This window comes from Micropterus dolomieu, linkage group LG09 (assembly GCF_021292245.1).
Source record: "Micropterus dolomieu isolate WLL.071019.BEF.003 ecotype Adirondacks linkage group LG09, ASM2129224v1, whole genome shotgun sequence".
Taxonomy (NCBI): domain Eukaryota; kingdom Metazoa; phylum Chordata; class Actinopteri; order Centrarchiformes; family Centrarchidae; genus Micropterus; species Micropterus dolomieu.
Genome location: NC_060158.1, coordinates 1380875 through 1398682, shown reverse-complemented (window position 1 = coordinate 1398682; position 17808 = coordinate 1380875). Strand labels below are relative to the sequence as shown.

The 17808-nt window shown below is 40.5% G+C and overlaps 3 protein-coding genes across 3 annotated transcripts in view; 1 reads left to right on the top strand and 2 right to left on the bottom strand.

The window, feature by feature from the left end:
- lgals17 (galectin 17) overlaps window positions 1-4114 on the bottom strand; it is a 7087-nt gene extending 2973 nt beyond the window's left edge. Inside the window, exons 1-4 of the mRNA XM_046058612.1 lie at window positions 3978-4114; window positions 2983-3029; window positions 1596-1961; window positions 1095-1185 (exon numbers count right to left, since the gene is read on the bottom strand). Coding sequence (XP_045914568.1) covers window positions 1095-1185; window positions 1596-1961; window positions 2983-3029; window positions 3978-4003 — 530 coding nt within the window. The 5' untranslated portion in view covers window positions 4004-4114. The remainder of the gene's footprint in view (window positions 1-1094; window positions 1186-1595; window positions 1962-2982; window positions 3030-3977) is intronic.
- Window positions 4115-4555: 441 nt separating this feature from the next.
- On the top strand, window positions 4556-15933 carry LOC123976434. Its single transcript, XM_046058613.1, has 6 exons — window positions 4556-4612; window positions 4743-4841; window positions 7096-7455; window positions 8505-8615; window positions 13092-13153; window positions 15453-15933. The coding sequence occupies exons 2-6, from the start codon at window positions 4808-4810 to the stop codon at window positions 15597-15599; spliced, it is 714 nt and encodes a 237-aa protein (XP_045914569.1). The 5' UTR covers window positions 4556-4612; window positions 4743-4807; the 3' UTR covers window positions 15600-15933.
- Window positions 10651-12778, bottom strand: LOC123976432. The gene is made up of 2 exons (XM_046058611.1): window positions 12251-12778; window positions 10651-11772 (listed from the first exon to the last, which is right to left on the bottom strand). Exons 1-2 carry the CDS (start codon window positions 12587-12589, stop codon window positions 11263-11265), a joined length of 849 nt encoding a protein of 282 aa, XP_045914567.1. The 5' UTR covers window positions 12590-12778; the 3' UTR covers window positions 10651-11262.
- Window positions 15934-17808: the final 1875 nt, after the last annotated feature.

The following is a 17808-nucleotide window of genomic DNA, read 5'->3' as shown; positions in this document are numbered from 1 at the left end:
AGGCAGAATTATAAACGTTAAAGACGACTTTACTTTCATTTTCTGAGAGACCATCTGATGAGGGATTCAGACGAAACGCACAAGAATGAGTAGTTTCTGTACTTTCTGTGAGGGAGTGCGTAGATTTAACCATAGCATCGTTTTTTTTCACCCTGATATTTCCTGCAGTTCTTGACATCTTTTGTCTCAAGCCAATTCAGCGATCCGCACAATGACCTCTTCCTTCATCCATGTCTACAGTGAAGTTATCCCATTTAACATGCGTTTTTGAGGTCAGTTCAATTTAGTTTAACTTTGGCATGAAAATCAGGGGGGTGTGCAGAGCTATTACTGTCGATCTGCGCAATGCTGAATTGGTGTTGAAACATCTGAGTCTTTTGACCTTGACATAACTGTTGCTGCAACAAAACATCAGATTTATCATGAAGGGCAAACAGTTGCACCAAACAAAGTCAAAATAACAACCACCTGATATCAACACTGCTTTTCAAATGTCCTCACTGTACATAAAAAAAAATAAATCTACTTTGATTGTAATTGTTTGGAAAATTTAAAACATTCTGCTCAGCAATAACAATATCTTGACCTTTCACAACTGAATGCACAGCGGTTATATAGGAGCAACAAAAGTGATCACGTAGACAAAACAGCTGCCAGCTGGTGGCTGATTAAATGTTCTGTTTCAGCTCTGAAACATGTATAAACATCCTGTTGTGGAGCTTAAAACAAACAGTAAATGTCCCAGCAAAAGACTGATTGTTAATGACTGACGTCTTTAAAATAATTAATAATTAATAAATGTGTTTATGGTACACAAGAAGAGCTACCTACTTTGGAAAATTCTCCTACGTAGTCTTTTGTTTTCCTAAACCCACGAATCTGTCTGTATTCAGCTTCTATTCTGTAAGCAGACGTCATAGCGTGACTCATAACTGCAGGCAGCCTGTAATTTGCTTTTATTTGATGCAAATAATGGAGACGAGACACGTAATTAGAGATGAGAGTAGGTGAAGTGTGAAAAGAAGAAATGAAGAGGAGAGAAAAGATTGGAGCACATGTGAGAAAAGGACGGAGGACGTGAATGTTCAGCTCACCTGCCCTGGAAGACCACTCTCACAGAGTGACGTGTGTGGAGATCCAGAACTAAGTCCTGACCTGGACCGTGAGACTGAAAGGATTTGTGGTCTGAGAAAAAGAAAACAGCATTGTTATAGACAAATACAAACGAGACGTGCGAAGACGTTAGATGAAAGACCAGAATGAAAAGTTTACCAAAGTGGAATGAAAACGAACAATGAGTCAAGAGGAAAAAGATTATTTAATTTGAGGTTAGAGAGACTGGAAAGGGGGGCGGTTAAAAACACATGAGATATGAGTGTAGAGGAGAAAACATGATGTGCCAGGAAAGAGAGAAGAAACGATAAAGGAGAGCAATGGAGGAAGGATGAGATGAGAAAAATTGACAATATACAGAAATAGACGAATAAAAAGAAATGACTTGAGAAAAGGAGATGAGATTAAAGGAGGAGAAACATCAAGACGATATTATAACAAATCAGTAAACAGAAGAGAAAGTGGAACAAAACCGAACTAACCAAACACGGACAGCTTGACGCTCTGAATGAAGACCCTGGTTTTTGCGGACCTCCCTCCATCCACCACCATGAAGCTCTCGTATCTCCCCGTGTCGCCGATCTGGACGTCGCTGATGATCAGGGAACAATCCCCGGACCCGAGCTTCTCCTTAGGAACCTCCACCCGGCCCTCAAACACCTCCGCCTGCCACATCTGCTCTCCCCACAGCTCGAACACGGCCTCGACCGGGGTCCTCCACTGGATGTGGCAGGCGGACGGGGCCACCTCCCCCAGACGTGGCTTCCAGCTGCAGGGAAGAACCACCTTGTCTCCCACCGTGGAGATGACAGACTGGAAATGGCTGGCAGAGGACAGCGAAGAGGAGTCTGGAGAGGAGCGAGGCAGTGAAAGAGAAAATAGACGTCCTTTAAGATGTTAAAAAACATACTAGTACTACTGCTTTGCTTTGGTCTGCTTTCTGTCCCCAAACCAAACCTGGAGAAGCAGCGTTCACTTTTTGTGCTCCATTTATCTGGAACAAACTCTGCAGGTCTGCTGAAACTCTCAGTTCGGGCCTCTGGTTATGTTTCAGATGTCTATGAGTTGTTATCAGTTCCACCAGAGAGACATTTGGTTCTCTTTTTGTAAAACACAAGTTCACATTGTCATAGGTCTACTACCATTTTTGGTGTGATCGAGATTTCGGTTACAAAGAGAGAGAGAGAAATATTCTCTAGCACTTTTGACAAAAAAAGAAATCCCAACTCAAGCTCCACTTACTAGCATGTTCCAGGTCCTTCAGTCATATCACACGGTCTTCATCAGTGGGAGGAGTTTGCGTAGTTGTCATGGAGATTGATCTGTTGACATGCAAGCTCGGAAGCTGTTACGACTTCAAAAGCAAATTCTCGATTACGCTGGATCAAACGCCAGGCATCAAACTCCACTCTTGGACATAACGGTTGAATATCAGTGTGAGAGACGGTTGAAAGCTCTGGAAAAGCTTGCACGTGGACCTTGAGTTGGGATTGTTGTGGCAAATTTTTATTTTCAAGGTCAAAAATTAACTTTGGTTCTTAACACGGTCATGAAGTCCTCAAACAACCCTCTGACATGACTGCACTCAAAATGTGCTATTTTCATACAAAATGTTTTGATTTTTAATTCAGATCTGCATCTGGGGAGAATAGCAAATGCAACTGGAACGATATCTACAAGGTGTGATTTATCATTTAGAGTCTAGTTGCACTTTCATATATCGCATTTTTATCTGTGTTTTAGCAGCGTTGATCTCTAAAACCTTACAACATGTTGTCCCTGTTTCTACAGAACAGACTGAACATCAGGTGTTACAGCACAACAGTGTGTGTGTGTGTGTATGTGTGTGTGTGTGTGTGTGTTACTCACCAACTAAACTGCCAACCAGGAAACACAGCAGTAGCTTTATGAAGAACCTAAAAGAATCAGAGGATTCATGAGAAAAGAAACCAGCAATAAGTCTATGGCAACAGACCACACCCACTTCTCCTTTTCATAATCTAACAAATAAAAAAGCTTTTATATGAGTTTTTATGGGATTGAATTAGGACACATTATTAATTTAAGTTTGTTTTAAAGGATGTAAGATTTAGGGATTAGAGAGTTAAATTTTTTTTGTGTGGAATTTTTTGTATTTAAATGGAAAAAATGAATAATTCCGCCTAAATAATCCAGAATAAGAGACGTTATGAAAATATACACTTGTATTTAATATTTGAAGTTTCCAACTTTTCTGCGCAGCAGATGTCTGACTGATTCATATTTAAAAACTGAAGCTAAAATCATGTTTATGTCAGAGCTTTAAAACAGGAGTCACGAGCCAGTGAGAGTTTTAATATTGACTTTAGGTCTGAAGCTGTGTTCTGTTGCTTCAGGCATTTCTGTACATTCAACATCTGTGTTTCAGCAGACTTCATACTGAATTAACAAATGTAGCCTGTGACTATTTCTTATTATTTGCTTTTTATTATTGTCTTGTAATTTGAAGCTTAATTGGCATCACTGCCCTGGTGAGGATAATTGCATCTAATTGAATGCGAAGGTTATGTTTCGTTTCTAGATAAGTGTTGGTTTCCACAGTAACGAAACCGCAGGTGTCCGCAGGGTGTCCGCTTGGTTGCAGTTTGCACAACGAGACAGATTCCTGCTGCAGTGACCTGAATGACCCTGCATGCACCTTTTATTCTGCAGGTATGTTCAACCTGCAGCCTGGACGCGTATTTACCGCCATATGTATAAAAAAAAAAATTCTGCATCTAGTTAAGGGACTATGTAAAAAAATATATACATAGGCAATATAAATAAAACAGGTGTAAATACTCCAACTCAATGTGAAGGAAAACATAACGCGTGCTGTTTCTTACCGGTGTCGTTTTCTGACGGTTTTCATGATGTCTTCTGTTCGGAAACTTAGTTCAGTCCTCTTCTCTCCGCTCCAAGTTCTGTGTGATGTCTGTTTACAATCAGCTGGGATCCCCGTTCTTCACCTGCCACGCTCTAAGTTTCGATTTCCTGTGTGTGTTTAACAAAATAAAAGTCCTTGTAGCCCGGCTCGCAAGGTGAGAATAAGAAACAATATGAGCATAAAGTTATTGACCGGCCACAAACTGTTCTGAACTCAGCTGTCAGGCTTCAAATCTAAAAAAGAGGCATTATTTATTTTATGTTTGTTTGTTTGTTTACTGACATTCATTTTACCTACTGTATCCTGGTCCAAGCTTATATTTTTGTATTTTTATTATTATTATTTCTTAATAAAACTTAATAATTAAGTGATTGAGGGCAATTCTCTATGTGGCCCCATCAAATGTAAATGTAGTCCCTTTCTTCCAACAAAGAGTGTAGGGACATTTTGTGGGGCTTTTATTTTGAAGGACTTCCTGTTGGTCTGACATAAGCATGTGAGTTGATTGTTCTCCGCAGAAACGAAACCTAAGGACTGCAGCTTACGTTAATCAGTTTCAGCCCTGTCTTCAAGAGAAGTGTGTGTGGTTGCTGTGTAAGTGGAAAATCATCAGTCTTCCGTTTTCTGGCCCAACTAAGACGCTGTTGGTGGTCTCTACTGTTTTTCTAATGCATAATAAAATCCCCACACACTTCCTCCCACTAAAACACTTTGTTCACTTTAGTGAACTGGCCAGACCTCCTGCTCCTGCAGCTGCACAACAAAACCTCCACAGTGTTTTCCTAGATTATGGCAGGTCTCACATGGATCCTCTCTTTGCTTTGTAAGTTAATTTATATTTATATTTTCTGATTTAAATGCAGGGCAGAGCACCAGGCTTCACTTTAGGTATCAAATTCAAGGGCGTGACACTTGAGTTTCAAGGTTGGCGACTGTGTGGGAAAAATTCAAGGGTTTTTAGGATAAGATAAGGCTTAACTTAGAAGGTTAATGTTTTATTATGTCTGGTTGTGTTTGTTTTGTCTATGTGTCTAAGTCATGGATCAGGTGGTGGTGGTGGTGGTGGTGGTGAAGTCACACCTGAAAATGTAAAATCTAAACTGAAAGAAAACAAGCTGAGACCTGTGCCTGTCCTATGGGTTTGTCTGTGTTGCAACCGGTCCGCTCAGTCCTGCTCTGCACTGGGACAGACTTTTGCTTTAGGCTCAGTTGGATTATATGAAGTATTCAGATCCTTCACTACAGTAATACTAATAGGACAGACAGGCACATTGTTAAATCTGCAGATGACACAGTTGTTGCTTCATGGAACAGAGTCATTGGCCTTTTGCACAGTGATTATTTCCAAAACCAAAGATAAATGTTATTGACTTCCACCTCCCCAGACTGTTAAAGGACAAGAAGGGACTGCAAAGGCTGTTTTATCTGCCGAGGTTAAATGTTTTTAATGTTGACAGACACCAAATGGTGCTATTCTACAGATCCATCATAGAATCTGTCTTTAACCTTCTCACTGATTTATTTCTGTGGAACTGGAACTGTGTCAGCAGAAAGCTCTCCTCTCATTAATGAATTGGAGATCCACTCGGGTCAGAGATGTAGGTCACCAGAAATGAAGTATTCGCAAGATGTTCAAGATTTCATTTAATCTAATAAATTACAATCTGCATCCTGCTTCCTCACACAGCTCAGCACTTTCTTGGTCTTTGCTTTATTCTTGTAGTTTTTATTTAGCCTTTGTTGCTTTGATCACCCTTTCTATGGATATTTCCTGAAAAACTATATTTAATTTAAATAACTAAATGTATCTAATCCAGATGTAAAAATACTCTGTACAAGTAATATTCCTGCAATGATACTTAAAAGTATGAAAGTACCTTAAAGTTAAAAGTTAAACTCCCCTGTGACATCATTAGATTATTATTCCTCGTGTATAAAAGCAGGACGTTACTGCTGTCGTTGTCGAGGTGGAGCTCATTTTTAACTATTTTGTATCTGACTGCAACTAATAATTCTTTTTATTGTGGATCAATCTGCTGATTATCTCCATTCAGCGACTGTTTCAGCTCTACTTGAGTATTAGCTAGTAGTAACTGTGATGTAGTTTATTTTTGTATGAAAAACATCTTAATTTGTAAAGTGACTGGTTACTAATGCTGTCAGATACTTGTTTTGAAATAAAAAGTATTAAATATTAAATAAATACTGAATATTTCCCACTGATGTGTAGTGGAATAGAAGTAGAAAGTAGCGTGAAAAGAAGAGACTTGACTAAAGCAAGTATGGTACTTGGTAAATATACTTAGTTTGATTCACTGTGTGCAGGAAAGCAAAATGTTTCCACATTGGATGCTGACTCCTCGGGTTCAGTGGGTTGAGCTGCATGCAACGTCGGGCTGGGGATCAAACCTCAATAGTGTTTTGGTACTGACGGAAATGTGTCCTCAGCACAGAATATCAGAAACATATTTCCTGATGTTTCTTATTCCTTTAATCTTTGTGTGGCTCATCAGATTTAAATTGGGACCCCTTTAAGTCAAGTCCTCTAAAGGAAATCATAGGTGTCCTTTACACTGGGGACGCTGGGGACATGTCCCCACCACTTTTTGAAAAACATTTGTTAAAAATGTTCTGAAAATAGCCTGCACCAAAAAAGGTGACTAACAAATGAAAAGGCTTTGAGAATGATTTGTTTGCACAACAAGAAAACATGCAGTGCAATTTAAATATGGAAGAAACAAAAAGCTGCATTACTGCATTGTATTCTGTTATATTTTTGTATTTATGAATAAATGCAGACATTTCCACCATAAATTGGAGCAGAAAATGTCTCCAGAATGCAGGAAATTAAGTCTTTAATGCTCCAATTTTCTGGGACCCCCAGAGGCCCCTTTCAGCATTTCATATTTCTTTAAAATAGTGTTAAAAATCTTCACCTCTTGTACTCGTGCATCGTCATTTCTCGTGATCCAAGTGTATCATGCACCACTTTTCAACTCAAAGTGAAGCCCTTGAGTGAAATCAGCCACGGTTACTCCGGTCTGACCTTCCTCCTCACCTGTCTTTACCCTCCTCAGGTGTTGCAGCGTGTCACCTGTCTTCAGCCTCACCCGTTCTCCGCTCTGCCCTGTTGGTCCAGGCTGGGCAGAACGCCTCGCTGACCTGCAACCTGACGTCCAGCAGCACGATCACCTGGTACTTTCTGCACTCAGATCAGCTGCAGCCTCTGCTGACGGTTACATTAGGTAAACTGGGAGTAGAAACAGTCGAGTTCCACTCCGCAGACAGCCGCATCAACAAACAGGGAGATCTGGAGAGCGGCCAGGTCGGTCTGGAGATCCTGGAGGTGGAGCAGAAGGATGCCGGGCTGTATTTCTGCACGGGGCAGTGTGAAGGAGGAGTTTGTGTTAACAGAGGAATTCATCTGGCTGTGGATGGTAAGAAAGTCATTTACTTATTTATAAATAAGTTTTAAATGAGATTTTAGCTGAATTTAGACAGTTTATCTCTGAGGAGGATGATGAATACAAATAATTCACAATGAACAGAAGGACAACTGAAGGATTGTACTTTAGCAGGAGAAAAAGCTTCTTCAGTATTAGAAATGCATGCAAGACGAATACAGCAGTGCTTTAAGCTCACAGTTTGCAGGTCATCACCATAAAGAAAAGTATTGAGCAAACATTTGATCTGATGATGGTGCTGGAGGAAACGTGAAGAAATCACCAAATTACTGCAATTCATCCAATTGTTGTTGACACATTTCACTAATTGTCAACCTGTTGGTGGCGCTAGAGGGAAAGTCAGAGGATCACCAAAGTCAGTAGGACTCGTCATCTGGGGAACATGAATGTCTGTACAAAGTTTTAGATGTGATAACTTGAACTTCATGCATGATTTCCCCCCTAAATACCCTTCTAAACAAAGATGAAAAGTCATTGTTTGAAGAACCATTAAAAGTCAACGCCCAGCTTCATTTGACAATGTTCCGGTGTGTGTTACTGTAAGAAGTCGATACCAGTTTTTCTTTTTATTTAAGATCTTTAGAAAGACTAAGTAAAGGAAAGAGTCTATTTGAGATCAGTGGTTAGCATGATGTCAATGGGGCAGGACTTCATCTCATTATTATCCAACTTCTCCTCTCTTCACTGGATGATCAGGTGACATGCAGAATAATAAAGTAATTTGAAGCCCTTCTGCATTTGATATCTGCATGTTTCACATGGAGTGTCGAAGGTTGCAGGTGAATTAAAACAACCTTTCATTTGGTTTCAAACCGGCCAGACAAATTCTGACTGTTGTTGTGGTTCACAGGAAAATGATAAAGAGTAGCCTAGTGTTTTCCCCAGCTGGAGCTTGTCTCCCCACTCCGGATGAAGCTGACATATATTTCCAGAATGTTTAATATCGGACATCTTAAGAAAGACCAGAGGTCAAAAACTAAATCAATCAGTCAGTGAACTGTTCCTGTGTTCTGTGTTTCCAGGAGCTGACGGGGAGCCAGCCAGGCAGCCGTGTTGGAGTCTGGGGATCTGTGTTCTTCCAGCCTTACTCCCCCTCTGTTTTGTTTTCATCGCTGGAGTCTACCTGTGCACAGGTGTGAAGTTGGTTGTGTCCTCTACTCTATCTTTTGGAGGACCAAAAGTTTAGACAGTGAGAGAGACGGCATGTTTGGACACTTCTTCAAACTTTAACTCTTGGTATTAAAGTGAGAATTAAGTTTAGGTTAAGATTAGGTCTGTGTCACCACCCAGCGGTGGAAAGCAATTACAATTACTCAAGTACTACTTTACTTGAGTAATTCCATGTTATGCTACTTTATACTTTCTGTTACTAGTTACTTTGCAAATTCAAGTTATTCATGCAAAATATAATAAACTAAGACATTTTAATTAAATATTATAGATGAATTACTCAGAAATATATTGTTGTGGTAAAACTTTATTTTACCTACATGAATTTGCTAATTATATATCTACTATTGTGTACTTATATTCAACTTTTGTGGTACTCCCATGTGAACTCAAGCTTTTAAGGCCACTGCAGAGAACAGTCTTCTTGCTTTAAATGCTGTTTGTCCTCTGCTTGTGGCCAGATGCTGCAAGCAGGTAGTGCTTATGCTTGCAGCTGCAACATGAAAGTCATACTACTACTCATTATATCTATAATAATACTACTAATAGTGTCTACAGTATATTTATCTGATTCTGAAATGTGCCACTCTGCATGATTAGTGCTATTTTTGCTTCTTTCTATACTTTGATGATAGTACTTTAACTTAAATTTACTTGTAACAGAATATTTCTACACTGTGGTGTTGCTTCTTTTATTTCAGTAATAGATCGGAGTACTTCTTACACCATTTCTTTCAGCATGCTGTTTGAGCGCATAAAATCCAAAATCAAGGTGAATATATACACTGAACAAAGTTATAAACGCAACACTTTTGTTTTTGTCCCCATTCGTCGTGAGCTGAACTCAAAGATCTAAGACTTTCTCTATGTACACAAAAAGCCTATTTTTCTCAAATATTGTTCACAAGGCATTTCAGAGAATTTGGCAGTACATCCAACCGGCCTCACACCAGCCCAGGACCTCCACATCCAGCAGCTTCCCCTCCAAGATCGTCTAAGACCAGCCCGCTGGACAGCTGCTGCAACAATCGGTTTGCATAACCAAAGAATTTCTGCACAAACTGTCAGGAACTGTCTCAGGGAAGCTCATCTGCAGGCCCATCGTCCTCATCGGGGTCTCGACCTGACTGCAACTTCGCACAGCTGTTGAAGAGGAGTGGACCAACACTCCACTGGGCGCAATCAACAACCTGATCAAGTCGAAGGAGATGTGTTGCACTGCGTGAGGCAAATGGTGGTCACACCAGATACTGACTGGTTTCCAGACCCCCCAATACAGTGAAACTGCACATTTTGGAGTGGCCTTTTATTGTGACCATCCTAAGGCCTTTTATTGTGGCCAGCCTAAGGCACACCTGTGCAATACCCATGCTGTCTGATCAGCATCTTGATATGCCACACCTGTGAGGTGGATGGATTATCTCGGCAAAGGAGAAGTGCTCACTAACACAGATTTTGACAGATTTGTGAACAATATTTGAGAGATATAGGTATTTTGTGTAAGTTGAAAAAGTCTTAGATCTTTGAGTTCAACTCATGATGAATGCGGGCAAAAACAAAAGTGTTGGGTTTATAATTTTGTTCAGTGTATATTATATTATTGTGTGTTAAACTATAATTAGCTCCGTTTGCGTAGTTATTCAAGTGAAGTGAAATAAAAATAAATAAATCTGCTAAAGCATATCTGCTTTCTGAAAGGAGAATGTGTTAAAAGTCAAAGTTAGTTCCAAAGATCAAAGTTGAATCATCACAATTAACACAAAAAGACGCTGTAAAACTTCTACTCTGAAAATAACATAGTGAATATTTCAGTGTTAGTTAGTCTATAGTCTGTAATAGTAACACATACTTTTACCCAAGAAAAGTATCAAGTGAACTTCATATCTCATAACATTTTCACTTCAGAGTCTAACTGTTCAGAGGTGAAATTAATTTCTTTCTCTCTTCCTCCTCTGTGCACCTGAACATGTGCTACAACAAAAAAAACAGTTCACCAGGTACTGATCATCCAGCAACTTTAATTATTGTTCAATTATGGTCAATAAGGAAGAGGAAAAAAAATAAGTAACAATTACAATCGGTAACATTCTCTTTTTAAATGGAAACTAGACTAATTCAATGTCATTACGCTCATAACAGTCAAAGCTTGTTATCAGAACTACTTAATATTCCATTAGATGGCAGCATAATCAAGCTGTCAGATGCAAAGGGACTCATTCCTACAGTCTTTTCTTACATTTGAAGACATCACAGAGAGAAATAAACTGTTTTTAACGCTGCTGATGAAACAAAAATCCCATGAGCATTTTATTTGTATTTTCTATTAGTTACAACAACTATATGTTAAACAAATCCCCCAAAGTGAAACTGATTGACACAGATCTCGTTTAAACATGAAAGTGAAAATAAAGCAGGTGAAGGCACAGTAGTTCAGCACAAGGTCCCAAGTCAGTGAAGTAGGAGAAAGTTCCCAACCTCTTCAGTGACATTTACTTGATCAAGTGGATTAAGTGTGATGTCTTTGTGAGGTTGTTTGTTGATAATCAAGAAAACTTCAAGCTATATATTTATTTCCCAGAAAACTCTGAAGAGGTTTCCCCAGAGCTCGATTCACGCCTGCATCAGCAGCAGCCCGTACGGTCGGATGGACTCCTGCACGATGGCCCTCGTCTGGACGTCGTTAAAGCCTTCAGGGATGTAGACCAACCAGATGTCTTCTCTCTGGCACTTTGTCCTCTTCTCTGGGTTGATGCGGTTCTGAAGAACCACTTTGTACGTCTTCCCATCCACTTTGGACTTAAACTTCTTGCAATACTTCTCCGCCATCTTGATGTCTGGCGTGGAGTACACCCCTCTGCCCCTCGTCTCCCCGGCGACCAGAGACGCTGCAGCGACATCCAGAAACTTTGGCTCTTCGACGACACTCTTGTCACGGGTCAGGATGATGCCGAGGGAGCCGTCCATGTTGTGTCCGTTGTAGGAGACAGGCCAGGCGTCCTTCCCCGTCCCGAGCCAGGTGTCCCCGCCATCATATTTTTGCACGACCCGCAGGGCGGCCCGGTTCCACCCACAGGGACGAATGTACTGCTCGTTACCACGCGTGAACTTGGTGTCGCCGTCCTGGAAATGGACAGAGGGGTCGACAGGGTCAGACCTGGAGCCACTTGCAAGAAAATGCTAATATGCTACATGCTAATGACAATATGCGCTGCATCAGTTCTGATCTGTCAGTCGGTCATAATATCAACTGTTTTATTTACTCACTCACTCACTTCCTTCATCATTCAGTCCCTTCCACACTCACTTCCTCACTCACTTCCTCACCCTACCCCAACCCCACCCACTTCCTTATTCACTTCCTCCCTCACTCATTCAACCCCACTCCCTTCATTTCATTATATCCAAACAAGTGATTACTAACCAAACACTGTATTAACTTTATTGCGTGTGTGTGTGAATGGTGCAAGCATTTTGCAGCCTTTGTTCTTTTATACCTTTATACCGACTCATTTCAACTTTATTCTACACAAGAAAGTTAACAAAGAGATTCAGTGTTATGTAAGATGTGCGCCACCTCATCTCAGCTTTATGAACTCACCTTTATCTTGGTGAAGTCGTAGTCGTACTGAGGATGGAAGAAGTCCTGAGGGTTGATCTTCACCGTGGTTCTGAGGCTCTGCTCCGGCCCGGCGGTGGAGGGGCCTTCTGTCAGAGTTAGGGGGGAGCTGTATATGTCCTCACAGTCCTGGTCCTGCACGGACAATTTCCCTAAACTGGGGTACTCCAGCTCCTTAAACCCCTCCTGCTTGTAAAACTCCCTGAGAGCCACGATGTTGATAAAGTCCTGCGGGGTGAGCTGGGAGGCTCCGCTGGTCTGCTCGACGTTGCAGCCGGAGAGAGCAGACAGGGCCTCCAAACACAGCTTAATGTCCGGCATGGTGCTGCGAGGAAGAGGGAGGCAGCAGAGAGGCAGCAGAAAGTTTCCTCTTCCCTTAGAGAGAAAAACTCTCTTTTCTGAGTTTGTTTCTTGAAGTAAAGGTAGAAAAATAAGAGGTCGAAGTCACTTTCTGCCAGCTGCTCCGACACAAACGACTCGCTCTAGTTTCAATTTTACTACTTTTTTTACTTTTACTTTCACTTCCTGACTGTGAGTCACTTACTAAAGGTCCCAGCTTGCTCTACTCTGCTCTGAGGGCTGGGCTTCTGTTTTGGTTGTTTATCCAGGACACAGATTAAATTACCTCATTCATTCATTCATTTTGCTCAGTCCTTCAGTAAAGGTTTCAAAATGATTCATATTTGTTGCTAGAGTCAATGCTGGATTCAGATTGAATGAAATGCTGCTGGACCTGTTTGGCAGTTGTTGAATTCTTGGTGTTAAATTTTAACTGCTGACCGCAGCTCAGGTCATCCTGACACTATTTCTCCTTTCTCTGCAGGTAAACCAGCTGTTTGCTGCTGTAATTCAGTAAGAAGCAACTCGAGTCTGAGGGTCACAGAGGTCAGTAGATGGTGATGGTGATTTATTTTCTATTAAACACAAAAACAGCTCTGCTCTTTCTCCACTAAATATATTAGTTTCCATGTAAAGATATAACTTATAACATGAGAGAAACTCATAAATTATCACTAATGTAATGTTCCTTTTTCTTTCTTTCATCTGTCCTTTTCTTATTTTGGAAAAACAGCATTAGTAATCCCAATTTTACTGCTAACTGTTGGCTAAAAGCAGGAGTGCAAGACACATCTTTTACTTAAAGAGGTGGTATTATGGTTTTTGGCTTTTCCCCTCTCCTTTATTGAGTTATATTCCTTTTTTGTGCATGTAACAGGTTTGCAAAGTAAAAAAGGTCAAAGTCCAGCCCAAAGGGAGTTCCCATCTCCCACAGAAAACTCTGCTCTTAACTGAAAACAGCTCACTTGTAGTCCAGCCTTTACTTCCCTTTCTTGTGATGTCACAAGTAAATACGTGCCATAATGCTCGCCGAGGGGCTACTCCGACAAGCCCTCAAAAACAGCGGTGGAAAAACAGTGAGCTGCAGCACACAGCTCTCCTCCCTCTTCCAAACACTAGCTACCCTCCAGGCAGTCAGTGGACATAAAGTTGTTCCTGTGATGTAGAGACAGAGCTCAGTTAAAACTTTATAGATGAAAGATCCTTTTGTTACAGATTAATAACTCCCCACTCTGAAACTCTCGCTCCAGTCCATGTTGCCGAGCTGGTCGGTTTCTCACTGACCCGCCTTTCTCTGCTTCTGATTGGCTAGTAGTATTTAACTAGGAACTGCGCATGTGCAACTCCTGACAAAGATCATTTAGAAACAAGATGCATCAATCCATAGCTAAAACGAAGCCTTCAACACAGGATGAAGGCTGCAGCAATGTGCAGTATGACAAAAACTATGGTGTTTTTTGAAAATGAAACCATGTAAACCTGTTCTGGTACAATCCCTGAATAAGATTTTGAACCTGAAAATGAGCATAATACCACCTCTTTAAGTAAAAGTAGAAATACCACAAGCTATAAATATTATGTGAATACTCTTGAAACTTCTGCATTCAAAGTTGTACAAAAGTATTAGCATTAAATTATACTTTAAGTACCAAAAATAAAATTGAAAAAGGTCTGATATCAACTCGTATGCCACAAAAGCATACAGATTGTGCCTTTAAACTAAATCTTCTTAAAATCTACTTAAAGAGGCTATATGTAGTCTTTCAATAAATCACTTTTTGACGGGCTGAAGCCTCACTTAGAAAATGAACAACAAGCCTGTCTTCTCTGTTGCTGGTACAGCCACTATTCTTGACGGTATCTGGTCAGGTTGAAACTGCATGCAAGAGCCTTTCTCTAAATACATGACAACCCGCCAGCTAAAGAAATGCAGTCCACTAACAGCACAAAACAACCGTTGCTAACGTTACCCGGTGCAAAATACTATAGTTGTAACGTGATGGCTTTCCACATTACTTCACCAGCTAACACGACCTATATTACTATCATGTGTACCACCGGTATTATGTCAAAGTGCTTCGTAACGTTCAATTTGTATTTAGAGTTGTTTTACCGAACACTCTTAGTTGCTGTAACTTACGTGACCGGCTTAATATACAATATACACTGAACAAAATTATAAACGCAACACTTTTGGTTTTGCTCCCATTCATCATGAACTGAACTCAAAGATCTAAGACTTTCTCTATGTACACAAAAGGCCTATTTCTCTCAAAGATTGTTCACAAATCTGTCAAAATCTGTGTTAGTGAGCACTTCTCCTTTGCCGAGATAATCCATCCACCTCACATGTGTAGTATATCAAGATGCTGAACAGACAGCATGGGTATTGCACAGGTGTGCCTTAGGCTGGCCACAATAAAAGGCCTTAGGCTGGCCACAATAAAAGGCCACTCTAAAATGATAAGAATAAAAGATTAAGAAATTGTTCTGGTTCTGCTCTCGTCTCATGGACTCTAAATGCTTTACGTTAATGCACATGTTCTCATGCTTCATGCTTCATGCTTCATGCTGTGAACATTACATCCTCTTTGTTTTAAACACTCTGCAGCTCTTTTAATTTTGAAAACATATATGCTTTACATTTTTTCAAATATATTCAAACTATAGTATATATTTTTAATAGATTTTTGCAGTACTTGTTTTTTCTTTTCTCTTACTATCTTTGTTGTTAGGCAGCAAAATACAAAATAACAGAGTCTGATTCTGATGTGACTGAAGGTTTCATCTATTTCCTGCAGCGAGCTGTTGACCCTGCAGTTTGATTCGTGTTCTGTCTCTGCAGGATGTGTCTTTGCACTATTCCAGCCTGAAGCATGCAAACAATCCCCGCCCCTCTGGCCAAGGAAGGACAGGATTGGTCAAAACGGATGTCACGTACTCGACAGTGACCAGTCGCAAGAACCCTAACGGATCACATGATCACAGATAAACCCGCCTTAGGGCATGGTCACACGTGCACTAATCCAGGCGAGTGAAATCTGCATGTTGTGCTGAATGCAGTCAGTGCAGGATGTGACAGCAAGTAAGCTATTTAAAGGATAATTTTTAATATTATGATGATATGTAATTTGCTTCCTTACAATCATTGACCTACTCAAATGCACCACAGAAGAATGTTACTGCTCGCACATAATGAAAGTTTAATTGTACATACTCTATAGGCTTAGCCCAAAAAGCACTGTTTTTAAGCTCCTCTTTCACTGTTTTTCACTTGTATCTGTCAAGAATTTGTTTTCATTTTTAATAAATACATTCTGATGCAACAGGCTCCTGTCGTTTTATACAACCCATCATTTATGAAATGCTTGTTAAATAACTTAAAAGTCAACAATACACATTTAGAATATACAGTTTTAAAAAATTTATCTGGTGAGGAAGTTTTACTGAGGATGATACAATATTTGGGCACCTCTGTAAAAAAAGTTACACATGTCTAGTGTATAAAAGTCAGCAATAGTATCGACACGCCCGGCCTGCAGCGGAAGCTAAGAGGAGTTTGCATTGCCTAATAACGTCTGACTTCCTGATCAACACCAAAGGTGATGCAAGATAGCTTTTCCTTTGCTCTTGTTTGAGCAGATAATTAATATAAACAAAATAAAGTTTAACATGTATATTAATATATATTATATTATTTCGTGTGTGTGTGTATAGTTGCAAGAAAAAAAGCATGTGATAGTTTTGAATTACCTGGATTTCTGGATAAAGTAGTCATAAAATGTGATCTGATCTTCATCTAAGTCACAGACAAACACAATCTGCCTAAACTAACTCCACACAAACAGTTATGTTTCATGTTTTGATTGAACACACTGTGTAAACATTCACAGTGCAGGGTTAGAAAATAATGTGAACCCTTGATTTTGATAACTGGTTGGCAGCAGTTTCCTGTGGCTTCAGATCAGTCCTGAACAACAAGAGGAATTGTGGACCATTCCTCTTTGCAAAACTGTTTCAGTTCAGCAAGATTCTTAGGATGTCTGGTGTGAATCGCTCTCTTGAGGTCACAGCATCTCACTCGGGTTGAGGTCAGGACTTGTGTATTTTGTTCTCCTGAAGCCATTCTGTTGTTGATTTACTTCTGTGTTTTGGGTCGTTGTCCCGTTGCATCACCGTTATCTGCTTCAATTGGCGGACAGATGACCTTACATTCTCTTGCGAAATGTCAGGCAGCAAAGCAGCCCCAAACCATGATTCCCCCTCCACCATACTTGACAGTTGGGATGTGGTTTTGAAGTGAATTTTTCTTTGTTGAAGAGGATAAAATAAATATCCACCCAATGTGGGAACTGATTACAAAACCCTTTGATTGAGAGTTCCATGCTACCAACCAGTAGTGGTCTGGCCATCTGGAGTATCGAGGCCGGTGGGCTGCCTTCCTTAGTCTATACCTTTTTACTAATAAATAAAGGTTCTCCCCTGTTAGTCTATTGGCAGCCCTTTGCCACACCCCATCCATCTCACTCACACACCACAGTGACACTGACAGCTGGAAAACGAGCTACAACAGAAAATCAGCAGAAAAGCTGAGCTGAGTTTAACTGAAATGCAAGTAAATGTAATAAACGTAACGGACTAGTTCTGTAGTGGCACTAGTACCAGGGCCACAGACGCTCAGACCGGGAAGAGGAAGATGCCACAGCCCGGTTCATGGGTGAAAGATTAAACAGAGAGGACAGTGAAGCCACAGATAGTGCAGCTGAACAGTACAGTGATCCCATACATGGATTTATTTCTGGGGGCCCACCTCAATATCATCGCTGACCGCCACATATTGATTATCGGTTTTTTTTTACTAGGCCTATTAAAAATTGTATTTTTGCAGAGCTGCGCGCAGTACATCTCTCTGGCTTTCCATACATGCAATAATGTCACAGTTAATATCATGGGACATTTATGCAGCAAAACAAAAACAAATATTTAAAAACTTGACAGGTCAGAAAGAGGAAACGCTGCAGAGGAAACAGAATTCAACTTTTCTGACGGAGCTCAGAATTGATCAGGAGGACGGCTGCTTTCCTCCAGACACTGTCTCCAGTCTTGCTGACTGTGTGTGAGACCGTTTGGATGTGTTGAAAAACACAGCATATTATTTAACATTACATCCAGGATTACATCCTGTCAGCTTGTCGGGAGAT

Bases quoted from the DNA above. Each gene is read 5' to 3' on its own strand.
- LOC123976434 (XM_046058613.1), top strand. From the start codon at position 4,808: ATGGCAGGTCTCACATGGATCCTCTCTTTGCTTT. The intron at 4,842-7,095 runs GTAAGTTAATTT...TACCCTCCTCAG, and splicing joins ATGGATCCTCTCTTTGCTTT to GTGTTGCAGCGTGTCACCTG. The intron at 13,154-15,452 runs GTCAGTAGATGG...CTGTCTCTGCAG, and splicing joins CGAGTCTGAGGGTCACAGAG to GATGTGTCTTTGCACTATTC.
- LOC123976432 (XM_046058611.1), bottom strand. From the start codon at position 12,589: ATGCCGGACATTAAGCTGTGTTTGGAGGCCCTGTCTGCTCTCTCCGGC. The intron at 11,773-12,250 runs GTGAGTTCATAA...GTCCATTTCCAG, and splicing joins ACGACTTCACCAAGATAAAG to GACGGCGACACCAAGTTCAC.